Source organism: Pararge aegeria, chromosome 2 (genome assembly GCF_905163445.1).
Source record: "Pararge aegeria chromosome 2, ilParAegt1.1, whole genome shotgun sequence".
NCBI lineage: Eukaryota > Metazoa > Arthropoda > Insecta > Lepidoptera > Nymphalidae > Pararge > Pararge aegeria.
In genome coordinates this window covers 18,930,476-18,950,015 of record NC_053181.1, presented here as the reverse complement: position 1 = coordinate 18,950,015, position 19,540 = coordinate 18,930,476, and the positions used below count along the sequence as shown (strand labels likewise).

Genomic DNA, 19,540 nt, shown 5'->3' with positions numbered 1-19,540 from the left:
ACCCATTGGACTTATTGTATTGAGAACCATTATCTAGACAGAATTCCAACGGCAACTGACTTGAAAAAAATAGGTAAAAAAACTTTTTAAGTTAAACGGTTTTATGTTAAACATACATTGCAATCAATGTTTAAGATAAATGTACTAAAAACCGAAAATAATAAAATAGATACAGTCGTGGGAATTATAAACATATGCATAGACTAGACTAAAATAAAACCGTGGGGCACGTCAATTGTCTACAAATTATCGACTTAATGTGCGATAGAAGAATCGTTTAATTCGTCGTTAAAATAGGCAGTTGGCCCGCAGACGGTGAGGAAATTACTTACTATTTTCTTGCTCATGGAAATTCCAATAGTTATACACTCCATGTAAATAAAAGAGATGTTTCAACTAGTTTATCGTTGGACATTCACACTGCTGGCTGGCGAGGAATCGTTTCACTGCTCGTAGTTTGTCTTTAATCGACAAAACATATGATAAAAGTACTACTCGCTCACCACTATGAAACCCTAAAACTCGCTTATAATCGAGCCTGCTAGCTTGTTTCCACATTCTAGCCCTACTTATCACACGTCCATCGTTGTCGGTTGAACAACTGCCTAATTATAGTGTAACATTACAAAACAAACATTTTAATCAACGATTGTAGACAATTGATGTGCCACGGTTTTATTTTAGTCTAGTCTATGCATATGTTTATAATTCCCACGACTGTATCTATTTTATTATTTTTGGTTTTTAGTACATTTATCTTAAACATTGCAATGTATGTTTAACATAAAACCGTTTAACTTAAAAAGTTTTTTTACCTATTTTTATTTTCTAGTTTTTAGTTTTTATTTCGCATTCTGTTTAATTCATTTAGTGCTTCATTATTGCAAGGTTTCTTGCCCGTTAGTTTATTGCAGTCCAACTCCTCTATACGTAGTCCCTGCAAAGATCTTACTCTACTAAGAGCCACGTAGGCTTGACCTTCTTCAAACAGTTTCGCACCTAAGTATACGACTGCGTGATCCACAGTGCTGGGTACGCTCTCGTTGTTTATTTAACCTCGTATCGCGATGTTCAGGCGTTTCTGAACCCAACTGCTGTCTTTGTCTTTCACGGCTTTGTATTAATCTAACTTCATATTCTTCAGGCGTTTCTGACGCTACCATCTGTGTATATCGCTCCCGTTGTTTGTTAACCTGGCTTCATATTCTTCAGGCGTTTCTGACGCTATCATCTGTGTGTATCGCTCCCGTTGTTTTGTTGACCTGGCTTCATATTCTTCAGGCGTGTCTGACGCTATCATCGGTGTGTATCGCTCACGTTGCTTTGTTAACCTGGCTTCATATTCTTCAGGCGTTTCTGACGCTATCATCTGTGTGTATCGCTCCCGTTGTTTTGTTGACCTGGCTTCATATTCTTCAGGCGTGTCTGACGCTATCATCGGTGTGTATCGCTCACGTTGCTTTGTTAACCTGGCTTCATATTCTTCAGGCGTTTCTGACGGCGTCATTTGTGTATATCGCTAACGTTGCTTTTTTAACCTGGCCTCATATTGCTTAGGTGTTTTTGACGCTAATTGTTCCCGTCGTTTCTGTAATCGACTATTTCTATCACCTTCACTTTCTTTAGCTCGTTTTGCTTTATACTTTTCTTTCGCTTTTTGAAGCCTTCGTTTACGTTGTGTTGCAGTTTCTGTTTTATTTGTTTGTATTTTTTATATTTTTTTTTACCATTTTGTTCCCACGAGTAATGGACATTTAAACGGTCGACCCCCCCAGAGGTCCAATAAAGGGGCAAGGCTATGTACAACAAGATGTGCCTGAGTCTTGAGGGGAAAACCCTAACGACATATCATTTTTAAACGGTTTTATTTAGCTCACCCCGTTTGTAAATTTAAATCTTATTATTATACGCCATTTGGTGGCTGCGCCCATCTTAAATATTGAGGTTGTATAGTGCACTGTATTCTTCTTGTTAAGCCCTTTTATTTGATACCCATATTGGTGGGATTGATAAAAAATTGTTATCAGCCATTTGGTAGCGGCGGCCATCTTAGATTTCAATTTTGCATAATAAATTGTATTCTACTTGTTGAGACCTTTCATTTGATACCCATGTTGATGGTATTGATAAAACCTAAGTTATCCGCCATTTTGTAGAGGCCGCCATCTTGGATTTTAATTTTATATAGTACATTGTATTATACTGGTTGAGCACTTTCATTTGATACCCATATTGATGGGATCGATAAAACCTACGTTATCCGCCATTTTGTAGCGGCCGCCATCTTGTATTTCAATTTTTTATAGTATATTGTATTCTGCTTGTTGAGCCCTTTCATTTGATACCCATATTGATGGGATTGATAAAACCTACGTTATCCGCCATTTTGTAGCGGCCGCCATCTTGTATTTCAATTTTTTATAGTATATTGTATTCTGCTTGTTGAGCCCTTTCATTTGATACCCATATTGGTGGGATTGATAAAAAATTGTTATCAGCCATTTGGTAGCGGCGGCCATCTTAGATTTCAATTTTGCATAGTAAATTGTATTCTACTTGTTGAGACCTTTCATTTGATACCCATGTTGATGGGATTGATAAAACCTAAGTTATCCGCCATTTTGTAGAGGCCGCCATCTTGGATTTTAATTTTATATAGTACATTGTATTATACTGGTTGAGCACTTTCATTTGATACCCATATTGATGGGATCGATAAAACCTACGTTATCCGCCATTTTGTAGCGGCCGCCATCTTGTATTTCAATTTTTTATAGTATATTGTATTCTGCTTGTTGAGCCCTTTCATTTGATACCCATATTGGTGGTATTGATAAAAAATTGTTATCAGCCATTTGGTAGCGGCGGCCATCTTAGATTTCAATTTTGCATAGTAAATTGTATTCTACTTGTTGAGACCTTTCATTTGATACCCATGTTGATAAAACCTAAGTTATCCGCCATTTTGTAGAGGCCGCCATCTTGGATTTTAATTTTATATAGTACATTGTATTATACTGGTTGAGCACTTTCATTTGATACCCATATTGATGGGATCGATAAACCCTACGTTATCCGCCATTTTGTAGCGGCCGCCATCTTGTATTTCAATTTTTTATAGTATATTGTATTCTGCTTGTTGAGCCCTTTCATTTGATACCCATATTGATGGGATTGATAAAACCTACGTTATCCGCCATTTTGTAGCGGCCGCCATCTTGGATTTATAATGATATTGAATAAACATAATTGTATTGTCACCAAAATCCAAAGTGTATACAAAATTTCAGATTAATCGGTTGACAGGAAGAGGGTGAAATTTGAGTTACTAAATTTGACCCAAGAATAATAAATAAAACAAACGGGGTGAGCTAAATAAAACCGTTTAAAAATAAAATATACATAGTAAATGTATGTCATCATCAACGGCCTGTGACAGCCCAAAGCTGGAATAACACGTTGGATTTTGAATTCTTGTCGGACGAAATCGAATTCTCCTGTCAGATGGATGAACAAACATTTATTTACAAAGTTTTACGATTTACGAATATTACGACTAAAATTAAAACTTAGATTATAATTGAAATACGAGCAGCTGATTTTACGACATGTCAGCTTGACAGCGACCACAGACTGCAACTATTTAGTGTACTTACAATGGTTTATCCATAGTCACAATGCTGGGCAGAAGGGTCGGTGATCTCCCGTTCTCTGCACACTATAATGGCTGAATGACCATTCTGTATATTCTTAATTCTGTGGTTTTTACATTTAAGGTTAAATTATTATTTTGTATTGTATTAATTGTACATATTATTTAGTATTTGTATCAATCGATGTTGATATTAATTTCCCTCATTTGAAATTGATCAATTGACTTGTATGATGCTACATTCACAACATTCGATTGACTATCCAACTTCCACAACAACTTACAACAACAATAACTTTCATTGTCGTTGGGTTCTTTTTCATTGAGTGTATTTTTTGCAAGACTGAAGGCCGCTGCAGTAACTTTTTTTTAATTTTGTTTTGTTTTGACAGATGCGTGCGCCGTGAAAGCATCTCGGGTTACCTGTACTTCTAACTGAGCTTTGAAACGAGGTATGCTATAATTTTCATTTAAAAATCGTCCTTTTGTATCATCATCATCATATCAAAACATTACCTACCGGCCCACTACAGGGTGCGGGTCTCCTCCCACAATGAGAAGGATTCAAGGCCGTAGTCCACCAAGCTGGCCCAGTGGGGAGTGGTGGACTTCACACACCTTAAGGCGAACTGCAAGTTTCCTCACGCTGTTTTCCTTCACCGTTGAAGCAAGTGATATTTTAATTGCTTAAAACGCACATAGCTAAGAAAGTTAGTAATATTATAAAAAGGACCACTAGAGAGCGCTGCGTAAAAAGGTTGCTTGGAAGCATCCGGCTCCGCTTTCATCTCTCACAAGATAGAAAAATGAATGTTAAAATATAAAATGTTAATTTTTGATGTTGGAAAAGAGCAACTGCTGAGTTTCTTGCCGGCTTCTTCTCGGTAGAATCTGCCTTCCGAACCGGTGGTAGAGTCACTACACACGGACAGACTTGACGTTTCAAAAGTGCTTGTATTAGGCCTACTTGAAATAAATGAATTTTGAATTTTTTGAATTTTGAATAATGTCATCAACATCATAACAACAGGTCTCCTCACACAATGAGAAGGGTTAAAGCCGTAGTCCACCATGCTGGCCCAGTGCGGTTTGGTCGGTTGCGGCATGTAGGTAAAATAAACAAAATGAAACTTTTCGATTCAGTAATAGTGTCATTTATAAAATGGCCTAGAAATTTCCAAACTGACAACCACTCACGATTATTATCACCCGCCAAACTAATTAATTGCGCCGATATAGCCACCATGCACCTACCACTTTATATGAAGGTATGTATTTCGTAATTTCCTGTTAGCGAAATCAAATGAGTCCACTATCTATACAACGTGTAAATAAAAACCGTAATAATACGTCAGAGGCTTTTGAGGTATATTATTTACTGTATATGAGACTTATCTGTGAAACCGAAACGGTAATAGTTTTTGAGTAAACCACTGGCATCGTTAATACTGAAAGAAATCACATGTACACAGCAAGACACTATAAATAAATAAATGTCGTAAATGAAAAAGAGCCTTATTACGTTTTTTTTATTGCGTCACTTGTCCAAAGCTCTTTTACTTTTAAAGCACTACCTTACATTAGAAAATATCCAAGGGCATGCGGTCAAGGTCGCAGCATAATACGCCAAAAACTCAGCACACCCTGCCAGTACGCCCGCATAATAAATAATGAACTGAACAATGGTGTTCAATTTATGACTTCCTTAGAACTTTGCCTCACGAACTTTATTAGTTTTAAGAACTAGGAAATGATTGTTATAAATTTTCGTTTATGGAATTGTATTATTGCCGTTGGCAGGTGTAAAGATGATAGTATAATAATAAACGTAGGATGACTTGGGATCACGACTTTAATGAATTAAGACAAGATCAGTTATCAGTGAGACAAGTTATGAAATAAGTAATGATATTCACATTTCACTTATAAAATGACATTTGACATATGACATTGTCATTGACTACAGACTGTACACTCGTAATAGGAATAACGATGGGGTTGCCATACTTACTGTAATGTAAATGTCCAAATTAAATTTAGCAATAGACATAGATATTTTGTAGTTTCTATATACCGCGGCATTTGTGCCACTGCCGTCCATGTCCAGCGGCTCTCACCGCCATGATTTTAAGCCTATTAAAGCTTCAATGCACAGACCTCTTTGATAGCAGAGAGGGATTTAAAGATTATACTCCGGTTAAAATGGTTCATTTATTTTAAAGTAGGCGGCTTAACTTGTTTGTATAAAGCGCCAGATTTCCTACCTCCAGTGTGGTAATAACAATTTTATGAGAGGAAAACAAAATGGTACTCATTCTGTTGTTCTATATATCTCTAAACTAAACTAAATGAACATATTATTGTCTAAAAATAGTGCATTTTCTACGGGATACGTGAAAAGCACAGCACTATTTGAAAATAGTGCTGTGCTTTTCACGTACTTTTCACGTTTTTTTAACTAGTTTAATAAGTTTAGTGTAAAAAAGAATTAGCACCCACTCTCTTGATTCGGATTTCGTAAAAGAGATTTGCACACGAAAAAGTTAATGAAAATAATGTCATGGAACTGACATTACGCCGCGCCATTCTGTAATTTATATCCCAAATAATAATTTAGGCTCGAGCTCGACCTCTTAATCGAATCCGCGACTCGGGGTCTGTAGTCCAACGTCGTAAGGACTGAACCTATGAGACAGTAGGTAGGTAATACTCGGATAATAAATAATTAAATGAACCATTGTTCAATTTATTGCTGCTTCGGAACTATTTCTTATGTACTTTAGTCTTATCATGCAAAGTCCATTGTCCTGTACACTGCTGTACATCAATGCGTAATTTTGGTGCAGTTATGGAGGTCGCCAAACAATCTCAGTGGCCTTATTCTATCGACTCAGTTTACAGTTTGAGACTAAACAAACACTTATTCTTTCTTTTTTTCCTTATTCCACATTATGTTGGTTAACACAAAATGTATTCTTCAAACTGGAAGAGTTGTTGTTATCGTTTTGGCTTTTTTTTTTTCGAACGACCTGTGCGTCGTCCAACCTTCTTGGTAATGTTATATTTTGCGGTATAACCGCCACTTTTTGGTTTGCAGGAGAACGCAGTCGTAGGCTTAATTGTGTAGTACAAATCAAGCGGAGCTATCCGTCCGTATATCATTCATACACCGTAATTTTTTTTATCGTTGAACATCGACAGCCTCTTAAATCTATTCTATTTAAATACACTCTAAGCTATACCTACTTATTTAAAAAAAATTGAGTTAACTGAATTAATGTTTAATTATTTTGTAACGTAAAATAATTAAACCTTAATTTCCGCATTTAGTAATTGGGAAGCAGCTCAACGTGTTTATATTTTTACCTATTTGCCTATTTTATGTATTTTTACCTATTTAACTACGATTTTTATGGAATTGGAAAAAAAACTCCATCTAGTTTCTTCCATTATTGTCACTAGATCGCGTCTCTTCTCTTTCCGTTCCACGCATGACGCAGTTAACTTGCAAGCGATCGTATATCATTGGCACTCTCTACGTATATTAACGTACTAACGTGGAAATACTAACTATACAGTTGAAGCTAATAAAAACGTGCTAAGTAAATAGGTACAGCATGCAGCGAAGGTTTAACGTAAAACTAGAAAGATAAACAACTCGCTGTTAAAATAAGCTTTTGTCCAACAAAATGAAGCCCAACATTATATGCAAGCGTAATGAGCTGCGTACGATAATCCATTATGGCTCAGTAAATTAAATAAGTTTCCAGCGTAAAGTGCTTTTAACCTGCGAGATTTCATATATACATTTTTGTCTACTTCCCTGTCACAGCGGTTAGCGCTGTAAATTTAAGTAGGAGGTCCTGCAGGGGCAATTCAGGAATTTATCATTTCTGTATTTTCTCTGGTCTTGCCTGCTGCGGGCTTTCGCCGTGGCTAGTTACAACCCTACAAAGACGTGCCGCTTAGCGATTTAATGTTCCGGTGCGATATCGCGTACACTACCGTACTCCCGAACAGGTTAGCCCGCTACCATCTTAGACTGCATCATCACTTACCACCAGGTGAAATTGCAGTCAAGGGCTAACTTGTAGGGAAAAGTGGAAAAAAAACTTAGTAGGTAATATAACGACCCCGAACCGCAGTCTAAGCGTAACAAAACACAAAGAACAACGGTGAAATCTTTTAAGAATTAAATTTAAGAAATTAAATGTTAAATTTAATGTTATTAAATGTGATGTTTGGGAGGCTCGCAATTTTTTTCTTACATATAAATATGCTATTAAATTTAAATTAAAAATATTATCGTAAAATAGCGATTTAATATCACATTCTGGTTGGGAAAAAACAAAAAAAAAATTTTACGTAGCAAGTTTTAACGTAGCTTGTTTTTAAGCAAGAATTTATTTGTGGTTCAAAACCAAAATGAAAGAAAAAAAATTGTCACTTGCTTTAACGGCGAAGAAAAACATGGCGAGAAAATCATCCTTCATGCCTTCGAGTACTCCATAATGTTTTCAAAGGTGTGTGAAGTCCAACAATCCGCACTTGTTCAGCGTGGTGGATTAACACCGAAACCCAGAAACTCTGAGAGGATACCATGTAGTGGGTACATCGATATAACCATGATGATGATTGTTAAGAGATTATATGTAATTAAGGTTATCTATAATAATTTATATGTAATTTATTATCTATCTTTATATATATAATTCTTGTGTGCGTGTGTATGTCACTGAACTCCTCCTAAACGGCTGGACAGATTTGAATGAATTTTTTGGTATTTGGGTGGCACCCTGGATGGTTTAGATTAACAAATCAGCCCGACAGATGGCGCTGGGGTCCACTTGTATTATGTACAGATCTGGCATAATCTCCAAGAGATTCACGAACAAGCACAGGCACAAGTTTCAGTTTTCCAAAACTTAATTATCTTATGTATCTGGGCGAAGTTATAATTAAGCGTAGGTTGACCGTAATTGTTTATTTGTTACTTCGCCGAAATGCGAACCCCCGACTTTGCAAGTATTCTCGTTAGTCCGTCTTCGTTGTTCATTAAGTCTAGAATGTACGAAATTAAACTTTAAGTACACCCTTAAAAGTGTAATCGTACGTCGACCCTTCTCGGCTTCTGACCGAAACGATTTGTGCGGCTTCCACTCGTACTTCATGTAGCTACGTACCTTGTCGCTTCCGGCTTATTTAATTCCGTATCTTCCCAGAATTTTAATTATGTTTAATGCATGTTTAAATTTCACTATGCATGAATAATTTGTGCTACTGTGTGGGGTGGGGTGGCATATCAGAATACAGGTTGTCACCACCCCTCCACTTTCATCGTCACGTTACTACTAGCAACTACTGCACATCAGTTGGATATAGTAGTAGTAGCACAGAGACCACTGTCCGGTCTACATTATACCGGTCTCAGTCGCCTTATGGTCGCGAGAAGAGTATACAGTTCAGAATAGGAGATCGGTGGCAACTGTATTCTATTGATCTGTCGTCACCACACGTCAAAATTAGGAAGTATAATGGTATTATTTAAGAGACACGTATTTAAACGCAGTACAATGGCCTGGCCTTATCTTTTATTCGATTGAGAAGATAACTAGATACTGTACTTCACTTGACTCACTTGTCACTTTATCAATGTCATTTTTATCTCATTAATCCTCGCTACTATTAAAAGCTAAAGCTTTTGTCATAATCATTATCAGATGTCGATAAAATTGGCGATATTATAACTATATAAAACTTTAAAACAAAATTACCATTAGCAGCATTATAGAAACTCAAAAATACGCTATATTGATCCAAATTTTTCAGTTTTTCCATTTTCGCAGGATCACGTTTCAAATCGTTATTCTATGATCGAATGAATCGTTCTATAAAGGATCCGTTCTTACGTCGCTGCGTAAAAGGACACACTTTAGCATTTAGAAACATTATGTATTTCATGTGTTTATTAAAAATCTGCTTTTTATCCTAGGTCTATATCAATGCCCAATGACTGGCTTCTTATAATTTTATATGCATTAAGAGGCAATGCTTTGGACGATTCAATAGCACACAACACAAACCGAGAACTAACAGTGGACTGGTAATAATCTTTGGCATTTAAATCTTCAACTGCGCACAAAATTCTAATAAGAAGACCGTAGTTTAAATGTAGTGAGAACCTTTTCTGAATGCTATCTTTTGAAAAGTGTGCCCTAATCAATCAATAATCTTTATGAGTTTGTTGGACTAAAGGCCTTACCGAATGGGAGAGTGTGCTCATAATCAACACTTCCGGGAGAAGGTCTGGTGATCGCAGTAGATGTTACTAGTAGCACATGGCCACATGCACATTCACATGCACATGCTTCTAGTAGTAGTGCTCCGTTTCCCTTAGGTACCTCGCGACACCCGCGAGGAGAAGAGAGAGACTGACAAATGTATTCTGATCAGCTGTCACACCGCAATACCCTCGAACAGGCCAGATATTATACTGATGTACCGAGTCCGAGATGTTTGGTTATACCAAAAGACATGTATAACATAAAAGATATAATACTGACTCCTTCTGATAAGCTACTGAGCAATGAAAGTGTAAATTATAACGTGTTCAGATCCTCACTCATTGATGAAAGCAAACCTGCCGAGTGCTCTGACGCGCCGCGCCGGCCGCCGGCCATTCCGAAATCTAACCACGACCTGCAGCCAGTCGCCGTTTGGCGCGCCGAGGGGACATACGCGCCCTTGTTATTGCGCTGTAAATTTTCTCGGGTTGTTATGAATTGAGTTTAAAAACCGTGAAATAAACATTTGTGTGTGGATTATTACGCGTTCGATTGAACTGTGATTTGGACGTTGCTCCGTTTGCCACTTACTTGGTTGGTTGTTGATATTTCTCAAGGTACGTTCGTTTTGTTTGATTTACCTGTAGGAACTGACGTTTTAACTGCAAAAGTCGGTTCCATCTACAAACAATCGAAGCCTTCTCGACGTATTTTATGGAAACTTGTATGTTCAAGTCCATCTTTGAGTTTATTTTTCTCTTTTGATGTTTATTCTGTTCTTATTGTTTTTACTGAGTGAGTTTCTACTCGTGTGTTTGTTGTCCATAAGAAAATTCCGTCGTTGAGTTGTGTCTGGTCTCCAAATTGACTCGAGAATCCCAGAAGACAGCCCAAATTGTAAAAGACTTCCAGTAATGAGAGTATGCAGAGTATACCATTTTCAATGTGTAATTGTGATGAAGCTTAGATTTTGTAACGAATCGTAATTTTAGTAAATTCGCATTTATGTTATCGGCATTCAATTATTTTTAATAGCCCGCCCTCATACCATGTCTGGAAGTAGGAAGGTACTACGTAGGCGGAATTTCTTCGGTATCGTATTTCGCACATTTATCTTTATTTTTATGTGAAACGAATGTATAACTGCGCGTATGGGAAAAGTTTCTTTTCGCTTTATTGTTTTGTAGCAGATCTAATTTGGCGGAACATTTCGAACCATCAATCTTCAAAATTGGCAAAGCAGGTAGTAGTGCTTATTGTTTTTAAAATCGTCTGTTCATATTCACACTAAGAACAATTACCTAGGTACCTTCTATTTCCTAGACAATAAATTCTCACTAATCATCAAGCATCGCAGTTCGCTAAGCTTTTCTATTACTGAAATTATTTTAAGGTTTTGGATAAACTTCATGGCTATCGCCGTAGCGTCTTGGATGGTTCTAATTTCTTATGAGAAACATAGGAATCGAACACTTTTAAGAAATGCGTTGGGAGAAACTCCACGATGGTTGCGATTTATTATTACAGTCATAGGGATTTCTATGTTCAACAGATGCGTGAGTGCCAATACACTCGTAATTATCGTATGACACGCGATTTGCAAAACGCCACAAAATAGTGAAATTTCATCCAATAGACGCTGGTACCTACTATGTCCGACATTCGAAGTATCTTATATCTTTAAACGAGCAATTCTTGTATATATATATATATATATATATATATATATATAATTGGAATCTCGGAATCGGCTCCCAACGATTTTCATGAAATTTAGTATACAGGGGGGTTTCGGGGGCGATAAATCGATCTAGCTAGGATTCATTTTTAGAAAATGTCATTTTATTCGTGTTTTATCGATAAATATATATATATAATTGGAATCACGTATTCGGCTCCAACGATTTCTTGAAATTTAGTATACAGGGTTTCGGGGGCGATAAATCGATCTAGCTAGGATTCATTTTTAGAAAATGTCATTTTATTCGTGTTTTATCGATAAATATATATATATAATTGGAATCACGTATTCGGCTCCAACGATTTCTTGAAATTTAGTATACAGGGAGTTTCGGGGGCATAAAATATCCTTTTTGAGAGATTCTGATGCGTGCGATGCGTGAACTGTAAACGTTACGCCAAACAACGGAAGTATGTAGTAAGTATATCAGAATTGCCGGAGTTGTTTTTTCTTTAAAGTTTTATAACATACGACACAACATACGAATATTTATAACAGTCCGCGACAACATACGAATATGTTTTTAAGTCGGCTCGTTCGCGGACGAAGTCGCGCAGGTCCGTTAGTGACTTCATTATTACTAACGTTTTACTACTATTGTTTTGTCATAAAACATCATCTGATGATCATCATTGTAGTATCATAAACCTGATGATCTAATTGATCATCTTTAAAAACGTTAAAAATTTAAATTAGTCCAACCAAAAGTTTGGAACGTAGCTTTCGTGAGATTCACACTTTTACTAGCGTCCGTTGCACAAAGCATATAAAAACGTATTGGAATAATCCTAACCCTTCTTAGTCAGGTATGCTCGATTACCGGTAGACCCTATCCGATTTAGCATAACAGAAAAAAGAAAGGAACGAAATAGACCTTGACTTCGTTCACAAAGCAAACTTACAAAAAATCTAACCCTTCGCCTTACTTTAAAAGACTTTGTCAACGCGGTGTGTTTTGTAATCGCAGCTACCTACGTAAAATTGAAGGTTTTTATAATGCCTTTTTTGTCAGTGCACAAAAAGATCATGACTGTTCGAGTATTACTCAGGCACGAAACTAATAACTTCCATCTTTTCTCAAAGTGTTCAGGATACAGTATGCAGCACAAGAAAATAATTGCTCGCAGAAACAAAATTGTAGGTATCCCGGTCTTTAGGAAAAGAAAAACTTAAGCTTATTTAAAATTAAAAATACTTTATATTCGACTTGTGCAGGACTTTCGATTAAATGCAGTAGGACTATGAGCATTTAGCAATTTCACGGGTTCTTTGATTTTAGTGTGATGTACCTACTACCAAACAAATAAACTGACACGGTCAAAAAATCTCGTCCCACAATGAGAAGTGGTTAAGGCCGTAAGGTCCACCACGCTGTCCCTATTTGGATTAGTAATTTGCGTACATAGTATGCACCCAAAATAACAAACTCCACATCGTAATGGCAACAGTGATAGGACGAACAGAACTCATTCAAACTTGCTTTGTTCTTTCCGGAATAATGAATTCCATCTTGCACTACCTAAAACGTGTTTTATCATCTAGCGAGATCGCAATCAAGACGCAGACCTATCGAAGATAAAAAACTGTAATGTCACTATAAATGCCAATTGTTTATCTTGATGCATTTTTAATACACGTAAACGACTTCTGCCGAGTGAACCGACGCGATAACTAGTAACTAGTGGGTTTTTTATATAATTTTTCAGGAATTATTGACTTGTTATAGTGATCTTTATATTTGGGGTCCTGTAATAAAAGGGTAGAACAGACCCTATTTATTACTTGTAACGTTGTAGGGCCTAAAGTTATATTGCTATATATCCTATTATTTCACTAACGCGAATAAAAGACGTTGGTCATGTTGAGGGCGTCGACAAGAAGGGTTTAATAAACTCAAGTGCAAATTTCTAAAGCTTAGTTTAGACTGCAAGTTAAGTATAGACAATCCAACATTATTAAGACTCCGCTGTCAATCTGTCACCAGGCTTTATCTCTTGAACCGTGATAGTTAGTTGAAATTTTCACAGATACTGTATTTCTGTTGCCGCTATAACGACAAATACTAGAAAACAAAACAAAATAAAATTATTATAAAGGCGCTTCCATACAAAAGTCATGATTTGAGATAATAAATAAATAAATAAACATAAATATACTACGACAATACACACATCGCTATCTAGCCCCAAAGTAAGCGTAGCTTGTGTTATAATATACATAAATAACATACATAAATACTTATAATATACATATAAACACCCAGACACTGAAAAACATTCATGTTCATCACGCATACATTTTCCAGTTGTGGGAATCGAACCAACGGCCTTGGACTCAGAAAGCAGGGTCGCTGCCCACTGCGCCAATCGGCCGTCAAATAAATAACGTAATAATGGTACGGAACACTTCGCACGCGAGTCCGACTTGCACTCGGCAGGTTTTTTACTATTGCAGTAGTCCTCGGGTGTACCGCATTAATGGAAACTACTTCAACAACTCCACATTTGAGGGCTTAATATATGGTAAATTGCGTTCTATAATGTTTGACCTTGGCAGTTATTTATAAGAGCGACCAGTTGCTGTTCTCAACTTTTTTGCTACTTCCACTGTTAACTAAAGAAACATGATAATGGCTAGCTAATAGGCTAATTTGATTTTTTTCTAACGACGTACGTTTATGGTTTTTTGAGTTCCATCACCTATTTATTAGAATTATTCGGCAGCACATATAAATCGCGGTCCCAACAAATTTGAATAGAGTACTCGTTCGGGCAATCATCAAATAATTAGCGCAGGGCATGGGTCTCCTCTTAAAATAAGAAGTGAGGGTGGGATGTGTTTTGACGGCGTGAGGTTCGGTCAGCGAAAAGGGAAGGTGGTTAATGCAAACAGCTCCTGAGAACATACTTACATTATGAAGTCCATAGAACATACAAAGGCAGCTAATATCGATTTCATTACATTATGTACAAGAATGGAGAAGTTGTGGCTCATGTTGCTTTCAGAATTATTGTCATTCGCATCAACCCATTTCCGACCCTCTACAAGGCTCGGGTCTCCTCTGACAATGAGGAAAGGTCGTAGTCCACCACGCTGGCCATGTAAGGATTGTTAGTCTTTGCAGGCTTTTGAGAATGTTATGGAGAACTCTTTGGCATACCGATTTTCTCACGATGTTTTCTTTCCCCGTTAAAGCAAGTTATATTTTAATTGCTTCCGGGTATCCACAGTGTGTCCCATTATGTATATATTACAATACTCTTGGCTCTATACCGTTCTCTTGCTGTAAGGCCTGTCTGCAAAAGTTGCCTGTAAGGGATGGCTTGCAGCAATAAGGCCGCCTTTGCATGTCTACATTGTCTTCTGTATACTACTTACTGTTTCCTTTCCTGTATGTTGTACGTGCAATAAAGTGTGCTTCTTCTTCTTACTTCACAGGGGTGCAAACAGGTGATTTGTTAACTAATTGTTTTGCGTAGATGTCAACGAACTCAAAATTGAGTTTTTGAGTTCGTTGGTGGATGTGGTAACGAGTTCACATAGTGAGTCAGATAGAGTTACGAATAGTTTGGTCACTTGTGTGGGCGCATTCACTTAAGGTACTTCCTCCCACATTTTTTGTTCAAAATTATTTAAATATTATATTATCACTTAGCACCGCGATTTTTGTTCGAATCTTCAAAGGAGGTTAGGCAATTCGATTTTATAATGGTACACTAACGAAAATATTTATCTGAATAAAGGTAATAATACCATAGCTAAAACTGAAACTTTGCGATCAACCGTAAAGCTAATTGTATTGACCAACTATCAGAACCCATTAAGAAAACTTATGACTGCATACGAAATAAAACAACAGGTGTTATAACAGAAAATACTTACTTTCTGTACACATATTAACTTAGGAATACGAATGGTGATTGGATTTTTAGCGGATCAACCTTACGTCACGTAAAATCGCACTATTATCAAAACAAGAGCAAGAAACTAACTTGATCAATAAAGGTTTTTTGGTACAGCCTACGATATGTAATATATTTTTAAAAGTAAGTACTTTTATTGAATCATTGAAAACCATACATTATCTTAAAGCAATTCTAAAGTAAGAAGAGTGATCCAATCCTCTTTTTTTCGGGTTTCCTATTAATTGTAAATTAAATAACCATAACAGTTTTTTTTGTAACAGATTTCTCGCAAAATATGTTATTTGACTATTCTAGGTAATAATTTAATGCCAAACTATTTGAAGTAGGTACTTCAGTACGCAGGTTTTAAAGTGCAAAGTATAGGTACCTATTGATGAAAAGTACATTTTATATTTATATCAACAAAATTTAACTGAATTAATTTACAAACTCTCATAACCGGTTATGTCGCTATATTCTACTGTTTTATTATTGATATCCGTCTTTACGTCGTAGCTTTAAATGTCGATTATTTTTTGCCACATATAAATAGTTATCCCGTTTTTTGTTTGAAGTTTTAATAGTATTGTGTCAAGGACAAGTCTTTTTATTAATATCCACTAGTAGTATACTTACTCTACATTCATTTAGACGGCCGAGTGGCGCAGTGGGCAGCGACCCTGCTTTCTGAGTCCAAGGCCGTGGGTTCGATTCCCACAACTGGAAAATGTTTGTATGATGAACATGAATGTTTTTCAGTGTGCGGGTGTTTATCTGTATATTATAAGTATTTATGTATATTATTCATAAAAGTATTCATCAGTCATCTTAGTACCCACAACACAAGCTACGCTTACTTTGGGGCTAGATGGCGATGTGTGTATTGTCGTAGTATATTTATTTATTTATTGTTATCAACCAATTACTTCAAGTCAGGGCACGGATCTCCTCTTGAAGTGAGAAGGGTTTTGGCCTTGGTGTACCACGCTGGCCAATGTTATAAAGAACTCTAAGACACGCAGGACCTTTCATGATGTTTCCCCTTAACGTTATAACAAGTGATATTTTCATTGCTTTAATAAATTAAGACTTAACTTAACTTAAATAATATTAAAAACGCAACTATACAACGTGTTACAGAATTACGAAATAATATTGAAGGATGCATATGTATATTTCATAAGGAATCGCCCAGTTAAAATATTAAATCAAAAGGACCATACCTATTTATTTTTCGATACAAACTAATTCAAAACATTAGAAGTGATTACTTTTGACAACCCTATCGAAGGTAAAAGACCGAAACGCTCATAGAACCTACGCTACGCGGCACGTACCTAATAAAGTGACAGAAGTCATATGATTATAATTTTTCATTTGATGTTAGGGCTGTATTTGATTTATTTTAGTAAAAATTATGGCAGTGGTTTACTCAAAAACTATAAGGTTTTCGGTTTCACAAAGAAGTCTCAGAGACAGTACATAGTGCACCTCTAAAGCCTGTAAAGTATTATTTTGGTTTTCATTTACACGTTGTATACGATAATAAAAAGTGCGTATCTACCGGGATCGAACTCAGTCCCCCGAAAGGGATGCCGAATCTCTATCCACTAACCTATAACCGCTACTACGTTATTATATAAATATTCCTATTTCGCTTATGACTTAGATATGTTTTGATTTACGATCGCAAATGCCATATGAATAATTTGTTATATTCCACCGAAAACACAGTAGCGTTCGAGTATATTATTACCCAGGGCGGGAAGGACGTGAGATATGGTTTTTGCAATGAAGGTTGTATATGTGTCTGTCTAGTAAGCGCTTTATTTATTACCATTATCATGAAATAGTATATCTTGTTTCATCTTGTTTCACGGAGAAGGGAAACAGCACGTTTACGCAACATAATGTTCTCAATGTCGCGTCGTGTGAAGTCTACCAATCCGCACTTGGCCAGCATGGTAGACTACGGCCTGAACCCTTCTCATTCTGAGAGAAGACCCGTGCCCTGTAGTAGGCCGGTAACGGGTTGACGAAGATGATGTTGCATACCAGTAACTGGTTAGCCAATTTCAAATAATAAATAAATAAACATACTACGACATACTAGGAAATACCAAGAGTATGTAAAGTTTGCACTTAGTTATATAAATAGTCCGTTGTCTTTTAATATCTTAAATGTCAGGATCACGGAAGTACCTTAACTCGTAAATGGCATTGCCCTCTGGAATAACTGGTATCTGCAGTGTGAGAGGCCTACTAGGAATAATAATAATGTTATACTACGAAAACACACACATCGCCATCTAGCCCCAAAGTTATGGGTACCTACTAAGATGACTGATGAATATTTTTATGTATAATGTATAGCTAGCTGACCCGTGCAACTTCGTCTGCACGAAATCGGTTATTACCGGAGATCACAAATAAAATGACATTTTCTAAAAATGAATCCTAGCTAGATCGATTTATCGCCCCCGAAACCCCCTGTATACTAATTTTCATGAAAATCGTTGGAGCCGATTCCGAGATTCCAATTATATATATACAAGAATTGCTCGTTTAAAGATATAAGATATACATAAATAAGTACTTATAATATTCATATAAACACCCAGACACATTTTCCAGCTGTGGGAATCGAACCCGCGGCCTTGTACTCACAAAGCAGGGTTTCTGTCGGCGAATTGTTATTATCGCCTTTCAGCTTCTTGAATAGTCCATACCTCGGAACCATATAGGAAGATTAAAAAGACTAATGTTCCGACCAGTCTCTTCTTGATGGTTTCGGAGACTTTACTATAGTATGAGTAACTTCAAAACACTTATTATTAATTTTGCGTGAAAAACGTTACGGTTCAATACTTGCGAAAAACAGTAAAGATTCTAAGCTTGCGAGCGTTAAAATCTTACTCTAAGGGCACTGAAAACAAGTTACTAGGAAAGGCATTCACCTAGAGCGAAATAGACAGGTTTGCAGGTACTTAGGTACCAAGCCGACCCCGCTACAAATCTCTGCCATTGAAAACTAAGTTCTAATATCTATCGAGCGTACATGTTGTCATCATCATCATCAGATAAACCCATTACCGGCCCACTATGGGGCACTAGTCCACCACGCTGGCCCAGTGCGGAATGGTGGACTCCACACGCCTTTGAGAACGTTATAGGCAACTCTCAGGCATGCAGGTTTCATGTTTTCATTCACCGTTAAAGCAAGTGATATTTTTATAACTAAGAAAAGTAAGTGTTGGCATTTCTCATTCTGGGAGCTGGAAGCTGGTTTTTTTTTTCTATATAGCGGGCAAACGAGCAAGTGGGTCACCTGATGATAAGTGATCACCGCCGCCCATAAACATCTGCAGCACCGGAGGAGCCACCGATGCGTTGCCGGCTTTTAAGGAATTTCTCCTGCTTTTCGCGGAGTATAGCAAATTAAGCTTACTTTTTGCTAATATATCATGGAATTCCACAAAGTAACGCCGGCTTCTATCCATTATGTAAAGTATTATTTCTTAGCTTAGTTTTATTATTGCTTGTGTTTTATGAAGCAAATAAGCAAGAAATTTCAACGAAAGCAACTTAATTAAGGTCCTCTGCTTATTTTGGAAGCATGTTAAATAGAGGGGAAGTAGAAACGTTTCACATGCATGCACTTGTAACAAATGTCACGAATCAATTTGCATTCGTCGGGGATAGAGGATGGCGCGAAGTAGGCGGCCTTCCGCAAGGGTCGAGGTGGAAGGAAGTTTCAATAACGTATAGTTGTTTCAACTGCTCATTTTAACCGATATACAAATACAAGAAACCGATTGTCGGTTTTTAGGATGGAAGGAATTCGCCCAGCTGTGAGATTAATGCCCGTTTGTCCGTGACATCACGAGTGAGGTGTTTTTTTCTTAAATATAATTAGCAATTTACATCAAGAAGTTTTGTGTACCGCGTTCGGGTAGTC

The 19,540-nt window shown here is 36.9% G+C and overlaps 2 protein-coding genes across 4 annotated transcripts in view; one reads left to right on the top strand and one right to left on the bottom strand.

The window, feature by feature from the left end:
- LOC120629868 overlaps window positions 1-19,540 on the top strand; it is a 100,260-nt gene that overhangs the window by 30,025 nt on the left and 50,695 nt on the right. The window contains exon 2 of one of the 3 annotated variants that reach the window (XM_039898945.1): window positions 4,045-4,104. The exons of 1 other annotated variant lie outside the window; for it this stretch is intronic. The gene's annotated coding sequence lies outside the window, so the exon portion shown is untranslated. Of the gene's footprint in view, window positions 1-4,044; window positions 4,105-10,382; window positions 10,554-19,540 lie in introns of those variants that run through there. One more of the 3 variants, XM_039898952.1, reaches the window with a different exon arrangement.
- On the bottom strand, window positions 1,157-1,507 carry LOC120630832 (uncharacterized protein C05D11.13-like). Its single transcript, XM_039900130.1, has one exon. It carries the CDS (start codon window positions 1,505-1,507, stop codon window positions 1,157-1,159), a length of 351 nt encoding a protein of 116 aa, XP_039756064.1.

Excerpts from the sequence above, each read along its gene's own strand:
- LOC120630832 (XM_039900130.1), bottom strand. The coding sequence starts at position 1,507 with ATGACGCCGTCAGAAACGCCTGAAGAATATGAAGCCAGGTTAACAAAG.